This window comes from Chiloscyllium plagiosum, unplaced genomic scaffold, assembly GCF_037043375.1.
Source record: "Chiloscyllium plagiosum isolate Xiang-an unplaced genomic scaffold, Cpla_swu_hap1 HiC_scaffold_5, whole genome shotgun sequence".
NCBI lineage: Eukaryota > Metazoa > Chordata > Chondrichthyes > Orectolobiformes > Hemiscylliidae > Chiloscyllium > Chiloscyllium plagiosum.
Window position 1 is genome coordinate 80,806,029 of NW_028270143.1, and position 25,477 is coordinate 80,831,505.

The 25,477-nt window shown below is 40.6% G+C and overlaps 1 protein-coding gene across 1 annotated transcript in view; it reads right to left on the minus strand.

Moving 5' to 3' along the window:
- Positions 1 to 4,988: 4,988 nt before the first annotated feature.
- The window catches only part of cubn (cubilin (intrinsic factor-cobalamin receptor)), a 303,136-nt gene continuing 282,647 nt past the window's right edge, over positions 4,989 to 25,477 (minus strand). Inside the window, exons 48-53 of the mRNA XM_043690378.2 lie at positions 23,252 to 23,460; positions 20,570 to 20,714; positions 16,975 to 17,156; positions 11,783 to 11,948; positions 9,807 to 10,042; positions 4,989 to 6,074 (exon numbers count right to left, since the gene is read on the minus strand). Of these exons, the coding sequence (XP_043546313.2) occupies positions 5,967 to 6,074; positions 9,807 to 10,042; positions 11,783 to 11,948; positions 16,975 to 17,156; positions 20,570 to 20,714; positions 23,252 to 23,460 (1,046 nt within the window). The 3' untranslated portion in view covers positions 4,989 to 5,966. The remainder of the gene's footprint in view (positions 6,075 to 9,806; positions 10,043 to 11,782; positions 11,949 to 16,974; positions 17,157 to 20,569; positions 20,715 to 23,251; positions 23,461 to 25,477) is intronic.

The window sequence follows — 25,477 nt, forward strand, 5'->3', positions numbered from 1 at the left end:
CCAGGAGGTCAGTGAGATGCCCCACCATCCAGGCCTAACTCACCATGGAGATCACTGTATAAAGTAAACTAAAAACTATCTTTATGCAAGGAGGGGTAGGAGGCCTCCTGCATGTCCAAAAATGGAAGTTGTAGGTTTCCTACGCAAAATATGGGATGACAATGACCTAGACATTATCACTAGACTATTAATCCAAAGTTAAGAGTGGGATGCTGGAAAAGCACAGCAGGATCAGGCAGCATCCGAGGAGCAGGAGAATCAATGTTTTGGGCAAGAGCCCTGCATCAGGAATGAGGCTTGTGAGCTGAGGGGATGGAGAGATAAATGAGAGGAGATGCGGCTTGGGGAGAATTTAGCTGAGAGTGCCATAGGTAGATGGAGGTGGGGGTAATGGTGATAGGTCAGAGAGAGAGTGGAGCGGATAGGTGGTAAGGAAGATGGACAGGTAGACAGTTCACGAGGACGGTGCCGAGTTGGAAGGTTGGAACTGGGATAAGGTGGGGAGAGGGGAAAAGAGGAAACTGTGAAATCTACATTGATGTGTGGTTGGAGGGTCCCAAGGCGGAAGATGAAGCATTCTTCCTCCAGGCGTCGGATGGTGAGGGTGAGGAGATGGAGGAGGCCCAAGATGGAGTGGGAGGGGGAGTTGAAGTATTCAGCCACGGGGTGGTGGATTTGGTTGGTGCAAAGATTGAGCTAATGCTTGGGAGATCTAGATTTGAATCTCGCCATGGCAGGTGATGGCATTTTAACCTCAATAAAAGTCTGGAATTGCCAATTGTCAGGAAAAGTCCATCTGGTTCATTGATGTTCTTTAGAGAAGTAAACTGTCATCTTTATTTGTTCTGTTCTGCATGAGCCTCCCAACCCAGAGTTATGTGTTTCTTAACTGCCTCTGCAGATAATATTGGCCAACCAGTGATGCCCACATCCATGAATGAATAAAGTACCATGACCCTTCATGAGCTGCTGACTTCTTAGACCACAACTGCAATCTTTCCCCATCAACCTCCCACCTAAAGAGAGTCACATAGGGTCGATATTTTCGATCAACTTGATCAGGCAGGCCTCTGGAGAAGGTGGGGCATGAACTCAGGTCTTTTTGCTCAAAGGCAGAGGCACTACCAGTGAGCCACATGAATCCTAATTCCTCAGGATCATGTCCAGCATAAGGTCAAAGTGGGGATGTTCACTGATGATTACATAATGTTCAACATCATTTGTGACTTAAGCAATCCATGTCCAAATGCAGCAAGACTTGCACAATATCTAGGTTTGGGCTGACAATGAGCAAGTAACATCTGCTCCAACCAAGTGCCAGGCAATGGTCATTTCCAACAACTTGGAATCTAATCATAGCCCCTTCACATTCAATGGCAAAACAATCACTGAATTCCCCATTATCAACATCCTGAGGGTCACCATTAACCACAAAATAAACTGGATTATCCATCTAAATACAATGGCTACAAGATCAAATCAGAGACCAAGAATACTGCAGCTCCTAAGACAGCATCTGCCAAACCTGCAACTATTGCCATCTAAAAGGATAAGGGAAGCAGACATGGGAATACCAACACCTGTAGGTTCACTTTTAAACTGCTTGCCATCCTGACTTGGAAATATGTTGTCTCTCTTTCAGTGTTGCTGGATTTCAGTGGTTTGAAAAGGCAGCTCACCATCACCTTTTCAAGGGCAACTAGAATATGTGATAAGTGCTGTCCCAGCCAGCAACCTCAGATGCCATGAGTGAATAAACCAAATCTTGCACTCCTAACCTCAGGTCTGGCAGGTAATCTCCAAATCACCAATCTTTTCCTTTGACATTTATGACTGCTTTGTCTGGAAAGTCAGCTGGCAACATGTTAAAATCCGCTAAATCGCCCATTGTTATTTGGGAATGACCAATCATTTACTTGGTTCTTTGAATTCCAATGAATTCCATAGATTCACCACTCTCTGGCTGACGAGATTTCTGCTTTCTCCATTCTAAAAGGTCTCCCCTTTACTCTAGGGCTGTGCCCTCAGGTTGTATCCTCTCCTACCAACAGAAACATCTTCCCAATATCACTCTGCCCAGGACACTCAGTATTCTGTATGTTTCAATTAGATCCTCCCTCATCCTTCCAAGCTCCAGCGAGTATAGACTCAGGGTCCTCAAACATTCCTCATATGTTAAGCTTTTCATTCCTGGGACCATTTTCGTGAACATCCTCTGAATACGCTCCAGGGCCAGTCCATCCTTCTTGAGATATCGGGCCCAAAATTGCGCACAATACTCCAAATGTGGCTTGAACTGAGCCTTATAGGGCCTCAGAAGTACATCCCTGTTTTTATATTCAAGTCATCTCCAAATAAATGCCACCATTGCATTTGCCTTCCTAACTACTGATACAACCTGCAAGTTTACCTTGAAAGAATCCTGGATTAAAATTCCTAAATCTCTTAGCACCTCAGACTTCTAAACTTCCTACGCATTTAGAAAATAGTTAATGTTTCTATTCTTATTACCAAAGTACATGACCTCACACTTTCCCACATTGTACTCCATCTGCCACTTCTTTGCCCACTCTCCTACCTGTCCAAATCCTTCTACAGCCTCCCTGCCTCATCAATGCTACCTGTCCCTCTACCTGTCTTTGTATCATTTATTTCTGGTGCTCAGTGTGTCAAGAGGACTGTTGGTCTTCATCAAAACAGTGTCATGATTGTTCAGCATCTACCTGAACTAAAGATCGAGTCCTGCTTTAACATTCTGTATCGAAAAGAGTCCCTCAACCAGTAGAATGAAACCTTTTTGATATCTCACACTCAAATCTTGCAGCATTATACATAAGGGAAACTTCCACAATCCAACCCTTGAAATGGATACGCTCACAAGGAATGAATCTTGGGAAAATCAGTGACTCATTCATTAATGCAGATTAGTTCCCAAAATATGCTCAGCATATGGGACACTTGGCACTAGGAATGTATATTCTGAAATCTTCCTGCTAATGATGGGGGTTACACAATATCCCATGGCAGTTCCTAAATTCCTATTTGCCATCTGAAGGGAATAAGGTATAAAGAACATAAGATGTAAAAATTGATATATTTCATTCAGACCATCGAGTCTGCTTTGCCATTCAATGAGATCATGGCTGATCTGATAATCTTCAACATTGAATTTTCTCCATAATCCTTGATTCCCCTGCTGATTCACGTTCTGTCTCAGCCTTGAATATGCTTAATGACCCAGCCTCAACAACCCTAACTGTAAAGATTCCCACAGATTTCCTACCCTCTGAGAGAAGAAATTTCTCCTCATCTCTGCCTTTTATGGACAACCCCTTATTCTGAGAATATCACCTCTCGTCTTGAACTCTCCCAAGGTAAAACATTTCCACATCTGCGTTGTCATGCCCCCTAAGAATCTTGCATGTTATAAATAAACCAGCCATTCCATTCAGGAGTGACATTAGGAAGAAGTTTTGCCCTTAAATCAATCGTGACAATTTATAGAATTCTCTCCCCTAAAACGCTGAGTCAATTGAAATGATTAAGAACCTAAATTACATTTTTATCCCATAAGGGTATCAAAGGCAGGGGTCTATTAGCCAATCAGTCAATAAGTTTTGCTCTAATAGAATGATTTTTTTTGAGGGACTGAATGCCCAGCTCCTGCTCCCATTTTCCAGTCTGATTGATGCAATTGCGAACAGAATTTATACTCACTGAAAAGGACTAAGTCTTGCATTAGGGCCAGCCTTTTCTATTACTCAAGCCCACAGGGTTTTTGTTTCCTTTATCATGTGTGACATGCTTACTAATAGCACTTAGAAGGGATGGGTGTTGGCAGGGTTGGGGAAAGGTGTATGCGAGAATTGAATACTGTTGTAGTTCCTTCATGTATGTTTCTTTCAACCACTTTCTAGGTCCATGGTGCTGTATGGCTTTAGGCTGCTGCTGGCCAATTCATCAATGAAGTTTCAATGAGTTTCCAATCTGCCTTACTGTCCACATCAATATTGGGAGCTGGGTGCTTGAGGAAAACATGATCACATCACAACTGACAGAGCAAGATAGACTGATCGACTGAATTATAATCAGTAAAGGCATTGAGGGTTATGGAGAAATCGGAGGAAAGTGGAATTGAGGGTTACAAGATCAGCCATGATCTGCTCCTTTGCCTTATGGTCTTAGTAAAGACATATCCTGGTGAATAGTTGACTTGTAACAAAGTAACAGAAAAAGGTTGATTAAGGAAATATAATGGATGTTCTCTAGGGCTATGGGATAAACCATTTCAGACTGAGATGAAGAGAAATTTCTTCATCCAGAGGCTGGTAAACCTGTGGAACTCGCTACCAATGAATGCAGCCGAGGCCAAAACTTTGTGTGATTTCAAGAAGGAATTGGATATAACATTTGAGGCTAAAGGGATCAAAGGATATGTGGAAAAGGAGGAACAGGCTATTGAGTTAAATGATTAGCTATGATCATAATGAATGGTGGACCATGCTCGAAGAGCCAAATAGTCTACTCCTGCTCCTTTTTTTTTGTGGGTGGCAAGCCAGTGCTCACTCAAAGAGGGGCTACCATCTTGGGTCCTGGTTCAGGAAACAGTGGCACATGCTCACCTTACTGCACCCACAACCCCCTGAGGTGAAAATCACAAATATGTGAGGGTTTCTTCAGAAAACTTACAAATGCAAAGGCAGGAAATGGCCTGACTCTCAGTTTCTGAGATAATGATAAAAAATTGGCCTTTATACTCAGTAGTGATAGAACCAGATATTAGATTTTTCCATCTTAACTGGAAGAGTTTATTTTTTAAAATTTCTATGCAGTTTCTTTTGTTTTTTTACAAATGTATGGCTAGGTTTTGGTTTGAAAAATAATTATGTTATTGGTTCAAGAAAGATGATCCTTTCATTTATTAACCATTGTTGATGTCTCTTTTGTTGAACTGAATTCAATTAAAAGAATGAACTGTCAATCACACCTAGTTTTAGATAATTGTATTTATTAAAAAGATTATATTTCCAGACAAATAACACATCAGCATGAAAGCAAAATTCATTACATTTTAACATTCTTTATATGGATTTTGGATAATGAAACAAGGCTTTGCTATGAGTTTTCTCTCATTCATACAATATGATCAAGTTGTATTTTTTTAATTAAGTGAGGGTTCAGACAGTGAGATCCTCATCCCTGCATCCCTGAATAAAGTCTTTTTCTCTATTCCCCTCTCATCAAGCTATCAATTACTTTAAATCAATTGCTGCTGTTTAATGACCTTTCAGCTGAGGAGAATTTCCTTCCTATTTACATTAGCAAGATTTCTCATACTTTTACACTCCTCAGTTGTATCTCCATTCAGCTTCCTCTGCTCAAAAGAAAACAACTCTACCACATTCAATGTTTCCACGTGGTTAAAGTTTGCTATGACTGACAACATACTTGTGAATATCATTTGTACCCTCTCTAGTGCAATCTCTTCCTTCCTACCATGCAGTTACCAGAGATATTTAATTCCATTATAACTCTGCTATCTGTGCCACACACTCTCCCCTCTTAACAAGTTATCTTCTGGTTGATAATTTGCAACACTCATTTTCCCTTATTCATATTAGTCTCATTTTTCTGACCTCCATATTTAACTTTCAGTAACTCTATCTGCTTCTGTCGTATTCTCATACTGACTTCCTCTTTGTTATGACAGCAACTTCTCCTTCTGTTATTTAGAATAATGTTTTAAAAATTGTCAAATCTATCAAAATGCCCTGGTATTTCTACAAATAAATGCTTCTATTGAGAAAGATGTATTAGCTAATTTGGTAAATAACTGGTGCATTTCACCTTGGCCATTACAAAAGTCATGCTGTACCACATAACTGGTTTAAACAAACATTCAAAATGAATTAAAGCAATAGCACACTAATCCATATTGTAGCTATTAATTTACTCTTCTCATCAAGTTAACTGGTCCATTGTAATCTGAATCCAGATGGTATAACTGCATATTCAGCATGGAATTTCACAAATACACGGTAAGATGCAGAAGTGAAAGGAGCAATGTTACTTTCCTGTAAGCAGATAAAGTATAAGATAACGTGAGTATAAATGTACAATGTATTCATTACAGATTAAATAACAGATAAAGAACAATTAATAAAGTATATTCTCCCCAATCAAACCAATGCATTCCTCATTGAGTTTCTATTGAAAATTCTACCAAACTAATTTATTCACCTCTAAAAGACTTTTTGAAGATTCTATCTGTCCAAAGATAATCAAGCATTTTCTCTTAGTTGTGAACAGTTTTTAAAGATTGTTCATTTACACTCTAACAATATGGGTGGCACGGTGGCTCAGTGGTTAGCACTGCTGCCTCACAGCACCAGGGTCCCAGGTGCGATTCCAGCCTTGGGCAACTGTCTGTGTGGAGCTTGCACATTCTCCCCGTGTCTGCATGGGTTTCCTCCCACAGTCCAAAGATGTGCAGGTCAGGTGAATTGGCCATGCTAAATTGCCTATAGTGTGAGGTACGTTAGTCAGAGGGGAAATGGGTGTGGGTGGGTTACTCTTTGGAGGGTCAGTGTAGACTTGTTGGGCTTAAGGGACTGTTTTCATGCTGTAGGGAATCTAACCTAATATATAAATGTGTGTGTGTGTATGTGTGTGTATATATATATATATATATAAAATTGGTATAAAATTTAGCCAATGTTCAAAGTGATGCTACAGTAGCTTTGATTGCCTTTGTAAACTGAAGTTGCATATTACATGGATTTACTTTAATCCAGTTGCCAAATAATTTATAAAAAGATGGTTTCTGTAATTAGTCACTGAGAGCTGAATCTCACCATAATTGGGCAAAGTGTCATTTTCATTGCATTTCATGGAGGGTTTTTCTATACAAGGCTTGGGGTTTTTTCTCATGCTATCGTCTCAAACATTTCTCATTAACAATCTCTTGCGAGACCTACAAGACTGACCGTGGCACACTTGTCAGATTGACTGCCCTGTGTGGATCATGCCCAAGTGCTGGTCCTACTATAGGAGGCTGCTCTTGACTTAGTTTGCCAGGAAGCTACTTGAAGGGTGTTTCCCTAACCTTCACTGAAGATACTCTCCTTAGACTGTGAGATATAACTCCACCAGTTTTCACCAGTTTCCTCATTTCCCCTCCCCCCACCTTGTCTCAGTCAAATCCATCGAATTCAGCACCGCCTTCCTAACCTGCAATCTTCTTCCTGACCTCTCCGCCCCCACCCCAGTCTGACCTATCACCCTCACCTTGACCTCTCTCCATCTATCACATTTCCGACGCACCTCCCCCAAGTCCCTCCTCCCTACCTTTTATCTTAGCCTGCTGGACAAACTTTCCTCATTCCTGAAGAAGGGCTTATGCCCGAAACGTCGATTCTCCTGTTGCCTGACCTGCTGCGCTTTTCCAGCAACACATTTTCAGCTCTATCTCTCCACGCTTCAGGCTCACTGCCTTTATTCCTGATGAAGGGCTTTTGCCCGAAACGTCGATTCTCCTGTTCCCTGGATGCTGCCTGACCTGCTGCGCTTTTCCAGCAACACATTTTCAGCTCTGATCTCCAGCATCTGCAGACCTCACTTTCTCCTCAAAGATATAACTCTTTGCTGACAGCACATGCAGTATGATCCTGCTTACATGATTGGTACATGTTGCAGGTGTGTGATTGACATAGCAATGTGTCATTAACAACATGTCCATCCACTTGACAGATGAGTGCTGACCAGCCTGACAGACTGTTTCTGTGCTGAACTGCAAGCTCAAGACAGAAGTACTGTGAGACTTTAGAATGTGGTGTAGTGGTGGGGTGGGGGTGGGGGGAGGAGGGATAATGGTGGTGAAGCACGAAAAGGCAAGGCAAGGATGCTGCGAGAATCAGATAGCTAACGTTCTAAAAGAGCAAATGAGCATCTCTGAGCTGCAGCCTGGTCAAATCATAAGGTAAGTGCCTGTCCTTGCACAAAAAAATGTACTCATGGAAGCATTCCAAAGATAATTGCTGGTTCACTCCAAAATGCTATGTGTCAGTGTAATGGAGCTGTACCATGAGGATTTGAAGAGGCTGTTATGAGTCAGATGCTAATGTCTGTGGATGAGTATTGTATCTGGTCACTGCCCATGGAGCATCCCCTGAGAAACTGGTGCCTAACATCCAAAATGGAGCTCCAGAAGAGCGGGAGGTGAGTTGGAATCTCCAGGTTCCTGCTCTAACCTTCATGTTTGGAATTGTAGCATTTAATTTCTATCCAGTGGGTGGTAGAATAGGAGAGTGTGTAATAATGAAGTGAAAGTGAGGAATAATGAGTGTGATGATAAGTGATTAGCCTCTCACTGCTCACTAATGAAAATCTTGGATTGACATATGGAACTTATTTGGAAATTGCAACTTCTTGCTTCTGACATCAAGAAAGGCCTCACTTGACTTCGCACATAATTTTGTCAATTTGTTCAGCAAAATCCATTTCTTCCAGGGCCTGAGAAGATTTCACCATATGTTACAACATCACAGACTGGAATTTAATATGGACACATTAGCCAGGGTGATTAAAAAAAAGTCTCATTGTATTATTTAACTGAGTCCATCCACTGGATGAATGCAGCAGTAGATGCCAATGCTTGTGAAATTTAATTGGCCCCAGATTTTGCAGCCCTTGGTAAATTAATGGAGCCCACCATTTACCCATGACTACAGACATGTTGTAGGTTTTTGCATTGAGTTCGACAGTGTTTAAAGATTCATTCAATGCTGTGCCCACTACAATGGATCTATGTGCTCACAGTTGGCAACTGTTTAATCACTTAAACGAAGCATTGGAAGAATTCCTACTGAGGGATTCAGTGCCTGAACTATGAAGTGTAAGCTGGAACATGTTCAGTGAAAAGTCTTTACAGAAAGCAGAAGAAATAATTGGAAAGAAAGATATGATTGCAAGTAACAGTGTAGACAGAAAGAAATAAAGTCAAGAAAAATATTTAGACATTTAAAAATCCACAATATTTACATTTTTTAGTTCCAGTGAAGTTATTTGACAGTAATTAAGACCTCTACCAGATTAATAGAAAATCACTAGGATTTGAATAAACAAGCACCCCAAACCTGTTTTGGCTTGTTTAATAGATATCTAGTTGGTAAGAAAAAGAATTGTTGACTCTTGCAAAAAATGTGACAGAAAATGAACCAATTTACCAACAAACACTTTTTCTATATATTGTTGTCCAAGGTGGTCTTATAGTTTTGCTGCCTAATTCATCATACAGACTCAAGTAATTTTTGATAGTCACCTGGGTGATTTATATTAAAGTCTGTGAAGTTTATTGTTAATACTCAGGCCACAACTATCAACTCAGTCAATATTGTTGCTGTAGGTGGCACATGTTAGGGATGTATTTGTATGATGATTCTCTCAGTGAGAAACAGGAGAAGCAAAGATTCTGCATGTTCAGTGGAACATGGGCAGCAACTTCCTCATTTCCACTGGATGCATGGATAGTTATCAAAAGTTGATCTCCAACCTGCTCCATAATAAAGAGGAAGACTGATGGGCTCTCCACTATTTTAACTGCAGGATCTGAGTCCATAACTCCCTGAAATAATTAATCCTGTTAAGCACAATGACTAGCTCCTAAAATGTTGCTTTCAAAACACATAACATTTTCAATCAATAGACTTTTTATTTCTTAAGTTCATGTTTTCCTTCGATTGACACATAAAAATAATTGAAAACATGGCAGAAAATGAGCTTAGAAACAAGTACTTTTTTCTACATACCATTCCACAGTATGGGCCAATTGGTGGTGAGTTGGTATCTGGTCCATCATACAGCATCAAGTAGTTCTTCATACAATCACCAGGGTCATCAATATTAAGGGAGATGAAGTTTATTGTTAGTACATGTCCAATTGGTGCCACAACTATCCATTCACAGTCGGTATTGTTACTGTAGGTGGCTGGGTAGTTAGGACTGTAAAAAGATCCACTGGAGCCAAACAGTGTTCCACCACAATCTGTGCAGGAGAAAGAAACCACGTGTAATAAGTCAACTGTTTAGAAATTATATTTTGATAAAATCTTCGCTATATTCAATATCCCCAACATACGAGTTTTTTTTTTGTGCAATGAATAATTAAAATTTAGTCAGTTGATTCATTTATAACACATGACAGATAGTGAAGAAGGCGTTTGGCATGCTTTCGTTTATTGATCAGAGTATTGAGTACAGGAGTTGGGAGGTCATGTTGTGGCTGTACAGGACGTTAGTTAGGCCGCTGTTGGAATATTGCATGAAATTCTGGCCTATCGGAAAAATGTTGTGAAACTTGAAAGGGTTAAGAAAAGATTTACAAGGATGTTGCCAGGGATGAGGATTTGAGCTATAGGGAGAGGCTGAACAAGCTGGGGCTATTTTCCCTGTAGCGTCGGAGGCTGAGGGATGACCTTATAGAGGTTTACAAAATTATGAGGGGCATGGATAGGGTAAATAGGCAAAGTCTTTCCCCTGGGGTCGGGGAGTCCAGAATCAGAGGGCATAGGTTTAGGGTGAGAGGGGAAAGATATAAAAGAGACCTAAGGGGCAATGTTTTCATGCAGAGGGTGGTACGTGTATGGAATGAACTGCCAGAGGATGTGGTGGAGGCTGGTACAATTGCAATATTTAAAAGGCATTTGGAGGGGTATATGAATAGGAAGGGTTTGGAGGGATATGGGTCCGGTGCTGGCAGGTGGGATTAAATTGGGTTGGGATATCTGATCGACGTGGACGGGTTGGACAGAAGGGTCTGTTTCCGTGCTGTATATTTCTATGACTCTATGACAGAAATGTACTATGACTTCATATTCACTGATTGCATATTGTTACAGGGGTAACACCATTAAGCAGTTCTCTGGTTAAGAAATGAATGTAAATATTCTTGGTACTGAGTTTGAAAGCAATTTAGAGGAAATCCATCAGAAAGACTCTGCACCAGGAGCCAGTCTTCTAGTCTGGTGTGATTTCCCTATCACAGTTGTACAGCAATTCTCCCTGTTGGAGCAACCAAGAGGAAGTTGGGCATTTTAGCGAGCAGTAACTTTGAGTGTACAGACCAGTTAGAAATGTCATTTAGAAACTTGAAGTACATAGAATTTGATAAGTAATGGGTGTGAGGTTTTCATGTGTACAGTTCTAATGGGAAGTAGTAAGTTTTAAAATTTGCATAAGGCTGCTATAAGCTGTAACTTGCATGTTGGACAATTTCACATGTTTTAAAGATGTTGAGGTACAATTTCCACTTTTGCTGCAAATTGAGAAATTGTGTGTAAAGTGCATTTTAAAATTAGTCCTCCAAAGAGGCACTCTGATATCCAAATAAATGCACAAATTCAGATCTGTCCTGATGAGGTGCACACATGGGTTTCACATTCCAAGGATATCAAAATCTCACTGCTGGGTAGGTAGCTTGTGATTAAGACGGCCAGCTGATGTTGTAAAATGTGTAAAAATGCTGCTTATTCCCATTCCTGCACCTGCAAGGACGCAAGTGCTGTTTTTGGTGACAATACTTACAAAGTTCAGTTGCTTTCAGAACTTTTTCCATGATAAAATGTGGTGAAAATCTGGACTTCAATGTTTGAAATGGAGTGACTTCTGTATGACATTGTAAAATGAATGATTGTTTTGGCAAAATTACTGTTTTTGGAGTTTTAGAGGAACGTTAGTGCACCCTGCATACTAAATAATAAAATAAGTTATTATTTTTTCACATTACCATTTGGAGACGATGTCCAAGTGATTTCAAAACCATTGTGACTTGTCACGACGTCAGTTTTAAAATGTAAAGTAAGTGTGTGGAAATTTGGGAAAATGGGATTCGGCAGTTTTTTACCACACAACGTGGCAAGCAGTTGCCCATTACTATCTGTACCATTTTTTATCTGAAACAGATAAAGAAAATTACAGTTCAATCTTGTTCTGCATTTCAATGTCAGTATGAAGTCAGAAACATCACTCAAACATCATCCTCCTTGAGATCTTGGGGGAGACATTTATATTGAGATTTAAAGCCAAATGGTTTAAATGCCCTGCTTAATATTCAATAAAAAGAGAAAACAAATTCCGGATTTATTCAACAGGTCTGGTGGTATCGTGGAGAGATAAACACAGTTAGCATGCGAGAAAATGCAAAAATCATCAAAAGAGAAAGGAAACAACTGTGAGTGGAGGTTCAATTTGAATTTGTTGCAACCAATGTTGACTCCAGTGTAAGGTGAAGAATTTAAATGACAAGGGAGCACTAGCTCCAGCCTATCCTTGTGAACTGAATGGAAGTCTCTGCAAAGTGATCACCCAAAGACCTTGGATTGCCAACGTTCCTCTTCATTCTTTACCAGACACAGACATCAATAGCCAGATCAGCATTTGTTGTCCATCTCCACATCGTTTTAACTAAGTCGTGTCCTAGGCCATTACATATAGCAGTTAAATGTTAACCATATTACAGTGAGTTTGGAATCATGTTTAAACAAAATCAGGTAAGGGTGGCTGATCTCCTCTTGTAGACATCTTTAATGCAGGGATAAATATTAACACCACCACTTTTCTGCATGTATATTAATGATCTAGACTTGGTTATGCAGGGCACAATTTTAAAATTTGCAGGTGATGTAAAATCTGGAAATACAATAAATTTTGAGGAGGGTGTTGAAAGATTTAAAAGGATATAGACAGGTTTGTGGAAGAGGTAGACATGTGGCAGATGAAATTTAATGCAGAGAAGTGTGAAGTGATAAACTTTGGGAGGAAGAATGAGGACAGCCAATGTAGAATAAAGGTACTACGTGTATTCTGAAGGGAGTGCAGGAGCAGGGGTAGTTGGGCATATATCCGACAAATCACTGAAGGTGGCAGGGTAGCTTGAGAAACCAATTCAAAGTTTAATGGGATCTTGGGCATTGTAAAATAATGCATTGTATACAAAAGCATGATGAAACTTTATGAAAACACTAGTTCATTTTTAACTTGGAATATTGTGTTAAATTCTGTCGGCACTGGAACAGGTGTAGAAAAGATTTACAGGAATGTTTCCAAGGGTGAGGGACTTGAGTTATGGGGATAGATTGGAGAATCTGGGGCTATTCTTCTGAGAGAAGGGAAAGCCTAGAGACTTGATAAACTTATTCTAAACCATGAGAAACTTGGACAGTATATATGAAGAGAACAGTTTCCCGTGAAGGAACAGTCAAAGACACAAGGATACTGATTTAAGGTAAATAGCAACAGGACCAAATGTTTCAAAATAAAAACCTCTCATTAAGCATGGAATGTAAAGCGATTGTAATAAGGTCAGCCAGGTGGACCCATAGAAAATGAGTTCCCTGATTGGGGCTGTTAATCTGGTCTAATTAGGGAATCCTTGCTGACAGATAAGAATAGGAGTGTCAGACATCCTGTTCACTCTGAGAGCTGGCTCTAAAGGAGCTGGATCTGTGTTAAGGACTCTCCACATGTAAATAAAGGGTGCCTTGATGATGGGATACTGGCCTTTGTGGAGTTACTTCAGAATGCATTACTTGAGAATATGTTGTAGACAGATTCAATTGTGACTTTAAAAAAATGAGATAATCGTCTGAAGAGGAAAGAAATTGCAGAAGTGTTGGGAAGAAGCAGGTGAGTGTCTTGCTCAGAGAGCAGGCATATATAACACGGGCCAAATGGCCTCCTCCTGTTTTGTAACAATTCTGTGATTCTATGAAAATGAACTTCTTTAACTTGTTTCAGACTACTTGGATATTTAGCACACTTATATTTACAAAAAGTATTTGATTGAGTCTCACTCAAAATGTTAACACAAACGTTAAGACATTTAGACAGGTACAAGAATAGGAAAGGTTTAGAAGGATATTTTATTGGCTTTTATTGGTAGAGGAATTGAGTTCCGGAGTCCTGAGGTCATGATGCAGTTGTATAAAACTCTGGTGCGGCCGCATCTGGAATATTGTGTGCAGTTTTGGTCGCCATACTATAGGAAGGATGTGGAGGCACTGGAACGGGTGCAGAGGAGGTTTACCAGGATGTTGCCTGGTATGGAAGGAAGATCGTATGAGGATAGACTGAGACACTTGGGGCTGTTTTCATTAGAGAAAAGAAGGTTTAGGGGTGACTTGATTGAGGTGTACAAGATGATTAAGGGGTTAGATAGGGTTGACAGTGTGAACCTTTTCCCGCGTATGGAGTCGGGTATTACAAGGGGGCAAAGCTTTAAATTAAGAGGGGGTAGATATAGGACTGAAGTTAGGGGTAGGTTCTTCACTCAGCGAGTCGTAAGTTCATGGAATGCCCTGCCAGCAGCAGTGGTGGACTCTCCCTCTTTATGGGCATTTAAGCGGGCATTGGATAGGTATATGGAGGATAGTGGGTTAGTATAGGTTAGGTGGGCTTGGATCGGCGCAACATCGAGGGCCAAAGGGCCTGTACTGCGCTGTATTCTTCTATGTTCTATGTTCTATCTATGATAAGGGCCACATGGAGGCAAATGGGATTAGTTCAGTTCAGAAAACCTGGTCAGCATGGGGGAGTTGGACGAAAGAGTCTGCTTCTGTGTTATATGACTGCATGACCCATGGAATTGGGCGTAATATATTAATGTGTGTGGTGAATTGGTTAATGGACAAGAAATAAAAAATCGATATACAAAGAGTCATTATTTCAAACAAGATCAGGAAACCTATCCCTACCATCCCAGTCACTATTTACCTCACAACTAACATTTCAGCAGTCATATTATCTGGTTGCTCCCACATTGCTGCATATGGGAAATGTGTAGCCCCAGAGACAGCCAAGTGACAATAACACTAGGTCATCGCCTACTCGGAAGGATTCTGGGAGCATAACTATTGTAATTCATGATGCAGTATTTAAGGCTATTCATGTACACTGACTTTACAACTTTGATGGACAAGAAAGAAAGACTTGGCTCTTGTCATGACCACACGATGTCCCAAAGCAATTTACAACCAATACATGTAATGTCTCATAATTTTTGTAATGAAATTAAGGGCAGCACGGTGGCTCAGTGGTTAGCACTGCAACCTCACAGCACCAGGTTCTGGGGTTCGATTCCAGCCTCGGGTGACTGTCTGTGTGGAGTTTGCATATTTTCCCCATGTCTGTGTGGGTTTCCTCTCACAGTCCAAAGAAGTGGAGGTCAGGTGAATTGGCCATGCTAAATTGCCCATAGTGTTAGGTGCAGTAATCTGGATAAGTTACTCTTCAAAGGCTTGCTGTGGACTTGTTGGGTCAACTGTCCTGTTTCCGCACTGTAGAATACCTAATCTTGAAAAAGATAAAGTAAAAGGCAATTTGTACACCAGGTAGCCTCAGGTTGTACCCTTTACGTGTGTTCACCTATCCCTACCTCAACACCCTGCTCCTCTCACCATCCAGAACCTGCCCCCACACCCTCCCTTTATCTGCAGCTCCCCTTACCCCCACCCAGAGTCGTGAAGAAGGGTTACATCCAAAACTTTGACTTCTCTATCTCCCGATGCTGCCTCGCTTACTGTGCTCTTCCAGCCTCCTGCTTGTCTACCTTGGATACCAGATTCTCAAAGAAGGTATCATGCTGACCAAGTGAACTGTAGCCCATGAAGATAATTCTACTATAGTATTCTTAGACAGGTCGTTGTAAAACTATGGCTCCATGGCTAGGTAAGGTCAGTACTCTGACATCCTTTCTTTTCATTTCATATCTTTTTCCTAAGAAATATTAAGCTGACATAACACTAAGTGAAACCCTTTTGAGGATTTTTTTCTTGTCAATTATTTATTTATTTTTTCCAAAACCCACTTATGAAGAGTTACGGATTTTTCTTCTCATGATTTATGGTATCTTGTAATTAGCAGAGGGTTCTTTCTGAAAATGGAATTCTGAAGGAGATCATAATTGCAGTGAGGGGGCAATGGAATTGTCCATGACCTGAATTTGTGGCTAATAATTAATTAACTATAGGTGGTGTAATGGACAGTGAAGAAGATTATCTCAAGAGTGTAACAGGACCTTGATCAGGTAGACCAATGAGCCAAGGAATGGAGTTTAATTTAGAAATGACATGCTGCATTTTTGAAAAGCAAACCAGGGCAGGACTTATACACTTAATGGTAGGGTCCTGTGGAATGTTGCCTGGGAATGTAGGAGTTGGGATGTCATGTTGCGGCTGTGCAGAACATTTGTGAGGACACATCTGGATTACTGTGTACAGTCCTGGTTGTCCTTCTATGGGAAAGATGTTGTTAAACTTGAGGGCGCAGAAAGACTTACACAGATGTTGCCAGGAATGGAGGGTTTGAGCTATATGGAGAAGGCTGATCAGGCTGGAGCTTTTTTCCCTGGGGCAGCAGAGCGGAGGGGTCATCTTTATGGAGGTTTACAAAATCATGGGGGGGCATGGATAGGGTGAATGACCAAGGTCTTTTTCTGAGGGTGGGGTGGTTCAAAACTAGAGGGCATAGGTTTAAGATGAGAGAGGAAAGATTTAAAAAGAACCTGAGTGGTAACATTTTCACACAGAGGGAAGTGTGTGTATGGGACAAGCTGTCAGAAGAAGTGGTGGAGATGGGTACAATTACAACATTTAAAAGGATGGGCATGCGAATAGGAAGGGTTTAGAGGAATACAGTCAAATGTTGCAAATGGGACTGGGTCAGATTAAGATGTCTGGTTGGCACTGATGTTTAGGACCTGAGCATCTGTTTCCATGCTGTATGACTCTATGATTCTATTACAAATTATTACAGTCCAAAAAGAGGCCATTTGGCACTGGGCATCATGTCTGCACCAGGTCTCAAAATGAGGATTTTAATATAGGTTTTTTTCTGCCTTTTCTCCAGAACCCTGCACACTAATCCTCTTCAAATAACAGGACTTCCTTTAGTGCTGTGATAATTAACAGGTAGCTATCTCACCTCTAAATAGTCAGCGTTGCAACCAGGGTAGGCTTCAATGTCGAAGGCATGAAAGAAGAGGGAAATCTTGTGGCTTTCTGGGGCTCGCAGAATGATTGTACAATCGAGATGATGTGGATAGATATTGGGCCAGCCAGGACTCTTCAGATAACCATATGACTGGTTGTATTGTCTGCTACAACCTGGAAAGAGTTTTCATGATGTGAATGTCTCATTAAATTTACAGAATCAGTTATCAGTTAAAATTAATACAAAGTTTAACTTTACTTTATGGGCTTAAATATAAAGTGCTAAGACTAGACATAAATACCACAAAATTTAACGGGACCTTGCTGAATTGAAATATAATTAATTTCATAAACAGTAATTTAATTGTAGTGTGATTCTAGCATTGATTTAATATTCATTTTGCCTTTTCCTAAGTTTTCATCTTCCGAGCACCATACATTCATTACCTGTTTGTTCTGTCAGATGTTATTACAAACTGCTGGAGGAGGTGGAACTTAAATCAGGGCCTCCCAGCTCAGAGGCATGGGCACTACCACTGTGCCACAAACAATTTCTGCACATGTTCTGTACACAAACCTTCTTGTCATCACACAGCTGATGACATCAGTACAAAAGGGTCCCAAGTCATCAATGTGCAAGTCATCTGCAAAATATGACAGCTTAGGAAGTATATAATGTTGCTATCTTCGAGAACTTTCATGTTCGTGCGTCTTTTCAAGGGCCAGGTGCTTTACAAGGATCATTACTAGGAGACTGGAGCTACCATCAGTGTCCATGGCTGATGATTCGAATAAGCAATCCATTTACAGAGCTGGAGACTAGACACAAATTAGCTGATTCTTCAGATAGAGCAGACAATTCACCTCCTGTAGGTGAGATTCTGATGCTTGCTTTGAAGTGGGGGATTCTTGAAATACTCTCCAGACAGACTGCATGGCATTTTTCTAGCATGCTGCATTTCTGCACAGATGAACATGGCAAAGAGTTAGAACGTGGTGACTCCTGAAGATCTGGGAGAACGGCAGTAATCTTTTGAGGAGGAACATGAGGATATTGAGTAGGAAAATATCACCTTCAGTATAATAGAGTGCTGCAGCACTAAGTGCAAATAAACAAGAGAGGACTTAACTGAAATCCACTTCCAGTACATGAGAGTGATGATCACTCATTGATTGTAAATCTCTTGCTGCTCAAAGGGCAAACACTTACCACCCGTTCTCAAAAGCAAGTGCATTTTCTTTGTTTATTTTTCTACATTTTTACTATGGCTAAATAAAAGTGAATATTTCCAACTGTTTAAAGGCTTTCCAGTATGCCACAATTCCACTTTGAACAATGAGAAGATGTTGGGCTGCACTAGGCACTAGGGGAGAACATAGCACCCTCTTAGACATGATTCCAATAAAGGATGACACGAAGGACATGAAACCTGTATAATCTGGTTCTTACATAGCAAAGGATTTATGAATGTGCAATTATTCATTGTGCAATTAAGTTGTACTACCTTTATGCCCCGAGAAGTGTTTGTTTTTGGTTGACTTTCCCATTACATGAACACTGAAGCACTGGGTACACATCTGGACTTTTAACATTGGCACTAGCATCGGCACCAGGTATCCCAGGAGATCCCAGCAGTGGTGAGCACTTCTGCCCCTGTTGAACGGGTGGCAGTGGTTAGCATTGCTGCCTCACAGCACAGGCACCTGGGTTCGATTCCAGCCTTGGATGACTGTCTGTGTAGAGTTTGCACATTCTCCCTGTGTCTGCGTGGGTTTCCTCCGGGTACTCTGATTTCCTCCCACAAACCAAAGATGTGCAGGTTAGGTGAATTGACCATGCTAAATTGCCCATAGTGTTCAAGGACCTGCAGTTGAGGTGCATTAGTCAGGGGAAATGTAGAGTGATAGGGTAGGGGAATGGGTCTGGGTGGGCTACTCTTTTGAGGGTCGGTGTGGGCCAAAGGGCCTGTTTCCACACTGTAGGGATTCTATGATGAGGATGAGCAGGTTGCCACAGAAATGTGGTGTCGGGGTAAACAGGCAATTTTCAGAAAATTTTGAAAAATCTCACTAGGGCACATGGAGAGAAACCCTCCATGAAACTCACTAAGACTGACAGCTGGCCAATGTTTGGGCAATTCAGTTTGATGCTGTTGCAGAATCCACCGATACAGCAAAGGCAGCACTGAGTCTTTGATTAAGGAAAATCAATCAATGTTACATTTCCAACCAGAAGAGGGAGCTGATAGTCAAAGTCAACATCCTGAGTTGAGACAGTTTGCGACATGAAAGCAGACGTAAGTTAATGGAGATGGAAGTAGAAATCCAGAAAGCAAAAGAAAATAGACAGAAAAATAATTTGAATGCTTGTAGGAAGAAAGAAGAAATAATTTCCTCTTTTCAATACTTTTTGTTAAATGATGATATTTTCATCAACATATAGTGATGTTGAGGATTGTTTTTAGAATACAAATTATAAGCAGTCTGTCTACCTTTTCACCTGTCCTCATTTTTAAGGATTGAACCACACACTTTCCATCAGATTGATCCACACTTAATGCAGATGATTTGCAATTGCATCTTTCAGCTGAATAACCAAAAAGCTCTCTCATTTCCACTTGCCATCAGCTCTATCAGAAGGATATAATCAGACATACTTTCCATGGCAAACATACAGCGAGAGATGTACAGACAGAAACAGACCCTTCAGTCCAACTCGTCTATGCTGACCAGATCTCCCAACCCAATCTCGTCCCATTTGCCAGCACTTGGCACATAGCGCTCTAAACCCTTCCTATTCATATACCCATCCAGATGCCTTTTAAATATTGCAATTGTACCAGCCTCCACTACTTCCTCTGGCAGCTCATTCCATACAGACACCACCCTCTGCATGAAAACATTGCCCCTTAGGTCTCTTTTATATCTTTCCCCTCTCACCCTAAACCTATGCCATCTAGTCCTGGACTCCCTCACCCCAAGGAAAACACTTAGGCTATTTATCCTATCCATGCCCCTCATGATTTTATAAACCTCGTGAATGTCACCCCTCAGCCTCCAGTGCTCCAGGGAAAACAGCCCCAGCCTATCCAGCCTCTCCTTATAGATCAAATCCTCCAACCCTGGCAACACCCTTGTAAACTCTTTTCTGAACTCTTTCAAGTTTCATAACATTCTTCCGATATCCTAATGTATCCTTCAAGTATCCTAATGTAGAACTCAAACTCGAAGCTTCTGACCCAGAGGTAGGTATGTTACCACTTTGCCAGAAGAATTTCTACTTTGGTTATATTGGTCATTCATGGTTTGGCTATGAAACAATATTAAATTCAACCTGTTAACTCTTCAGGCATTGTTGATGTCCATTTAGACATGTTTATTTTGGGAAATTATGCATATGTAGCATTTTGCAGGTCAGTGTGTGAATAGTTCTTTTTTTAAAAAAAGTTGGACAGGACCATAGTGTCTGTTACAGCTATCTCTCTGTTCCCCTTTCTTTGGGGAGGTGTAAATAAAGTAAATGGCTGTCTGCAGTTAGGCATATGTCTGTAATGCAATAACTATAGGGAAAGGGGTCAAGAACTTACCTGCAACTTTGTGCATTAACTGGAATTTGTTTCCACTCTGGTATGCCTTTGAAACAAAATCAATCTTAATGGTGCGTCCATATGAATAGAAATCTGGGAATGTTGGATTGGAACCACATAACCGATAAATTTGCCCAAAATCATTCTAAAATGAGAAAAATGAATAATTTTAAACTTAAATGTAAGAGACTAAATCTGTGAAATATTGCCTAATAGTTTGCTGAAGATGAGCTACAGTTCCTTCTAATGTTTATAATGTTTGTCTTGAGAAAGATTGCAGCTATCCCCTCAGGTGATATTATTAAAGTTTCATGAAATCTATACACTGTGTTTCATCCAGTTCTTCAGCACTGCTATGTTCTGAAAAAGAGTCATAACAAACTTGAAATTTTAACCTCATTTCTCTCTCCACAAACCTTCTGAGTTTCTCCAGCACTTTTCGTGTTTGGCTTTCAGGTTAGTTGTTAATGAGAGGTCCAGCTGCCTCATCAGATAGGTTGGAAAAGATACTATGACACTGTTTGAGAAAAATTAGAACTTCTCCTGGCCAACTTTCAGTCCTCAACACCACAGGGCAAACTTACTGGTCATTCATGTCAACTGTTATGTGAGGGATCTTGCTGTGCGCAAATCAGTTTCTGTATTTTCCTACATAAAAACAATGATCGTATTCCAAAATGTATTTAACTAATTATTATACACTGTAGATATCCCTTGAACATGAACAGCATTATATGAATTTATCTTTTTTATTTCATTTCTTTTTCCTTCTATGAGACCAAGTTCAAATCCATCTTAAATGGATAATGGATGTTCCATTGCCTTTGTTGCTGTTCTGAGTTTTAAGTACGTGAACCTGGGTTGGCTAGAAACAAATTGTTCATGGTTTGGTACGACTTGACTCTTTTTCAGAGGTCCAATAAAACATGAAAATACTCGACTGCAGAAGAAAGTTTAGTGATTCTTCTAGAAGGAGTTCAGGGAACACGTCAAAGGTTTGGTATTCAAGATGGCGGTGGAGTAGCAGAGCTCTTGCCTGGGGCTCATCCAATCCCATCTGCTTTGTTTTTTTCCCTTTGCTTCTGCACTTTTTCTTTCCTGTTTGTGATTTTCTTTTCTGTACTGGGTTTTTTCAGCGACATCAGCATTGCAGCAAGAGTGGGCTCCTGTGAAGTGGCAGGCTCGACCTCTGCTGGTGGTTGGAGGCAGCAGCAGTGGCAGCAAACCTCCTCCAGTGACCGGGGCAGCGGTGCCAGCTGCAACGTACTCATCAAAGTGGCAGCACTGGCAAGGCAACATCTGCAGCCTAAGCTGGCCTCTCAGCGCAGTGGCAGCCTAGCCTGGCCTGGCCTGGCTTCAGTGGGCCCAGAGCGGGAATTCCTGGTGCTGGTGTGACAATAGCAGCAGCAAGTTGCATCCAGAGTGGGGACTCCTGGTGTCATTGAAGCAGCAGAGGAGCCAGGGACTCCTGGTTGTGTGGAGTGTGGGTTCAGTGAGGTAGGCCCTGTGGTGAAGAGATGGCACCTAAAGTGTGGCAATTCCTATACTGGTATAAGCAGCAGCGAGGCAATGGAGGTCTCGCTTTCATTTACTTGGTGCCAGCAGAGATTGGCATTGTTACTCTAAACTTCTTTATTTCTTTATTTTTCTAATTTATCCCTATGGTTTGGAATACTGGACTTTTTATTTTTTTCTAGATTTCTTTCTCTAAGAATTTGTTCTTAAGAATCTGTACCTCGGTACCTTTCTACATAAGGTGGTGACTTGTAAACTTTTCACTGTACTCATTGGAGTACATGTGACAAAACTACTTCAATTAATTCATTTAAATTAGTTGTCAATCTTGAAAACCAGGAGAGTTTGGTTAGAAATCTGCAGGTCACTAGACTTGATGAAGTTTAGGCTCTCAGATTTGGAAATAATGAATTCTCTTCATATCGCATCAGTTGTGTAGGTCCCTAAAGAATTGAGTTGAAGGTGTAATTACTCTTGACTTGAGTCTTTGTAACAGACAATGTTGGGAAACAGGTTGGACCTTGGATCTGTTTTGTGGTTCAATTTTGTTATATTAACACTAATATTTAGATGACTTATTTTTTATTTCTTCTTTTGTGCAATAAACCTCTTGCAATTTTGTGACTATGTCTCATTAATTACTAATAAACTAACAAAACAAAAAGAAAATCTGGTCTATTAAGCCAGGTTTAATTCTGAGATGTGATGCGTTGAACAGTACCATTAGCTTGGATCATAACAGGTTGCACGTGGCATCCATATAAAATGCATTTTTGATTACACAGGTGCATTAGTGTATTTAGGAAACAATGGTTCCCCTTATTTGCAATTTCTCAATTTTAGTTTTTTAAACTAGCTTTTATTTTATTTTGTTTTAAAATGAAAAATGTAATCGAAGACTTTGTGTCTCCTACGAATGAATCACACCTTACTGTTTCAAGAATGAGTTCTATAGAAAATGGCAGTGAGTGAGATGGTCTGGGGAGGTAGGGGAAATGTCACAATGAATGTAATTGTCAACTTGCAGAAAGACATTTTCTAAATGCAACGATTGTACCTATGATCTTATGCTGAAAAAGAACTAATTCTTTCCTAAATCCAGAATAGTCCACTGTCCATATGTTACTTTAATACAATATATGAACAATAATCATATATTTGTCTAACCAATGGCCAGTCTTTAATCTCCAGGTAATCTCCACTACAGTTTGGGCTGACTGGCAAATTGAATTCCTGTAATGTCACTCTGATTTGTTCCTGCGCAGGAGCATCGATGATCCAATGGCATTTGGTGAGGAGTGGATAATCATGCGGGTAGCCAGGAGACGTAATGATCTGAGTTGTGTCGGTAGAATTGAAATTTCCACCACAGAACACTAGAGAATAAACAAACAAACAGATTGGGAAACTGCAAATACAGACAGAATGAATAAGTTATGTTTTAGTATTTTCTAAAACTAATATGATCATTGCAGAATTTTCCTTTCACTACTGGCTTTTCTTAATTTAGTTAACAATTTTAAAGAGTACAATCACATTCCACAATAAAATTAAAACTGAATTCCCACTGGTTGTTATGCACAGGAGAGACCCTTGACATTTTGATGAGGAACAGCAGGTGGCACCCATGCACTATCAACATTTAGATGGAAATCAAAATTAAGTTATTGTACAACAAGTTATGTAAAATGATTCAAGTTATCCTTTATGTGTACAAATATTTCTTGTTTTGTTTATTTGTTACTTGTTCTGTTGTATGTATGTTCTTATTAAAAGAGTATTTGTTGAAAGTAAACAAAATTGGAGGTGAATAAAAGCAAAGTACTATAAATGCTAGGGATCTGAAATAAAAGCAGAAAGTGCCTGAGAAACTCAGTTCAAAAGAAGAATCACATTAGACTTGAAATAGTGACTCAATGCTACCAGATTTCCTCAGCTTCTCAAGCAGCAATGCTTCTGCTACCGTGGTGATTGAAATGCAATATGCTACCATTTTGTGCCTTCCCACCTGGGTATGGCATGGATTTGACCCTATATTCTTTCACAACAGTGCAATTCTCCTTATTGTCTGCTGCAACTTTGATGAAAGAAATGGGGGGATGTTGGAGAAATGAACATAGAAAATGCTGGAGAAGCTCAGCAGTTCTTAAACCATCTATGGAGTGAGAAAAACTTAATTTATGCTTTGGATCCATTATGACTATTTTTCAGAACTCTGCCTGAGGGAGTTCTAGTTCTGAAGAAGAATCATACGAGACACAATGTTAATGTTTCTTTCTCTCCATGGATGGTCCAGACCTGCTGAGTTCAAGTACAACATTTAAAAGACATTTAAACAGGTGCATAGATAGGAAAGGTTTAGAGGGATATGGGCCAAATGCAGGCAAATGGGACTAGTTTGGTTTAGGAAACGTGGTGAGTTGGACTGAAGGGTGTTTTTCCATGCTGTGTGACTCTTTGACTCTAACTCCAGCATTTTGTTTGTTTCAGACCTCAGCACCTGTCGTATCTTGCCTTTATACCTTGGAGAAAAGATTGATCAAGTGGGTTCAAACAACTTCCACAGCAATCCATTTGTTGAATCTTTGTGAAATTCACCCCCAACAGTCCTTAACTATTTTTCCTGATGCAGTAGTTGAACATTTCCACTTAATCAAAGTTTGTGAGAAGATTTGTAGCTCGGGTGCTCGTTGCTGTGGTTCTGTTCGCCGAGCTGGAAGTTTTTGTTGCAAACGTTTCGTCCCCTGTCTAGGTGACATCCTCAGTGCTTGGGAGCCTCCTGTGAAGCGCTTCTGTGGTGTTTCCTCCGGCATTTATAGTGGCCTGTCCCTGCCGCTTCCGGTTGTCAGTTTCAGCTGTCCGCTGTAGTGGCCGGTATATTGGGTCCAGGTCTATGTGTTTGTTGATGGAGTTTGTGGATGAGTGCCATGCTTCTAGGAATTCCCTGGCTGTTCTTTGTTTCGCTTGCCCTATAATGGTAGTGTTGTCCCAGTCAAATTAATGTTGCTTGTCATCTGCGTGTGTGGCTACTAGGGATAGCTGGTCGTGTCGTTTCGTGGCTAGTTGATGTTTGTGGATGCGGATCGTTAGCTGTCTTCCTGTTTGTTCTATATAGTGTTTTGTGCAGTCCTTGCATGGGATTTTGTACACTACATTAGTTTTGCTCATGCTGGGTATCGGGTCCTTCGTTTTGGTGAGTTGTTGTCTGAGAGTGGCTATTGGTTTGTGCGCTGTTATAAGTCCTAGTGGTCGCAGTAGTCTGGCTGTCATTTCTGAGATGTTCTTGATGTATGGTAGTGTGGCTAGTCCTTTGGGTTGCGGCATGTCCTCGTTCTGTTGTCTTTCCCTTCGGCATCTGTTGATGAAATTGCGAGGATATCCGTTTTTTGTGAA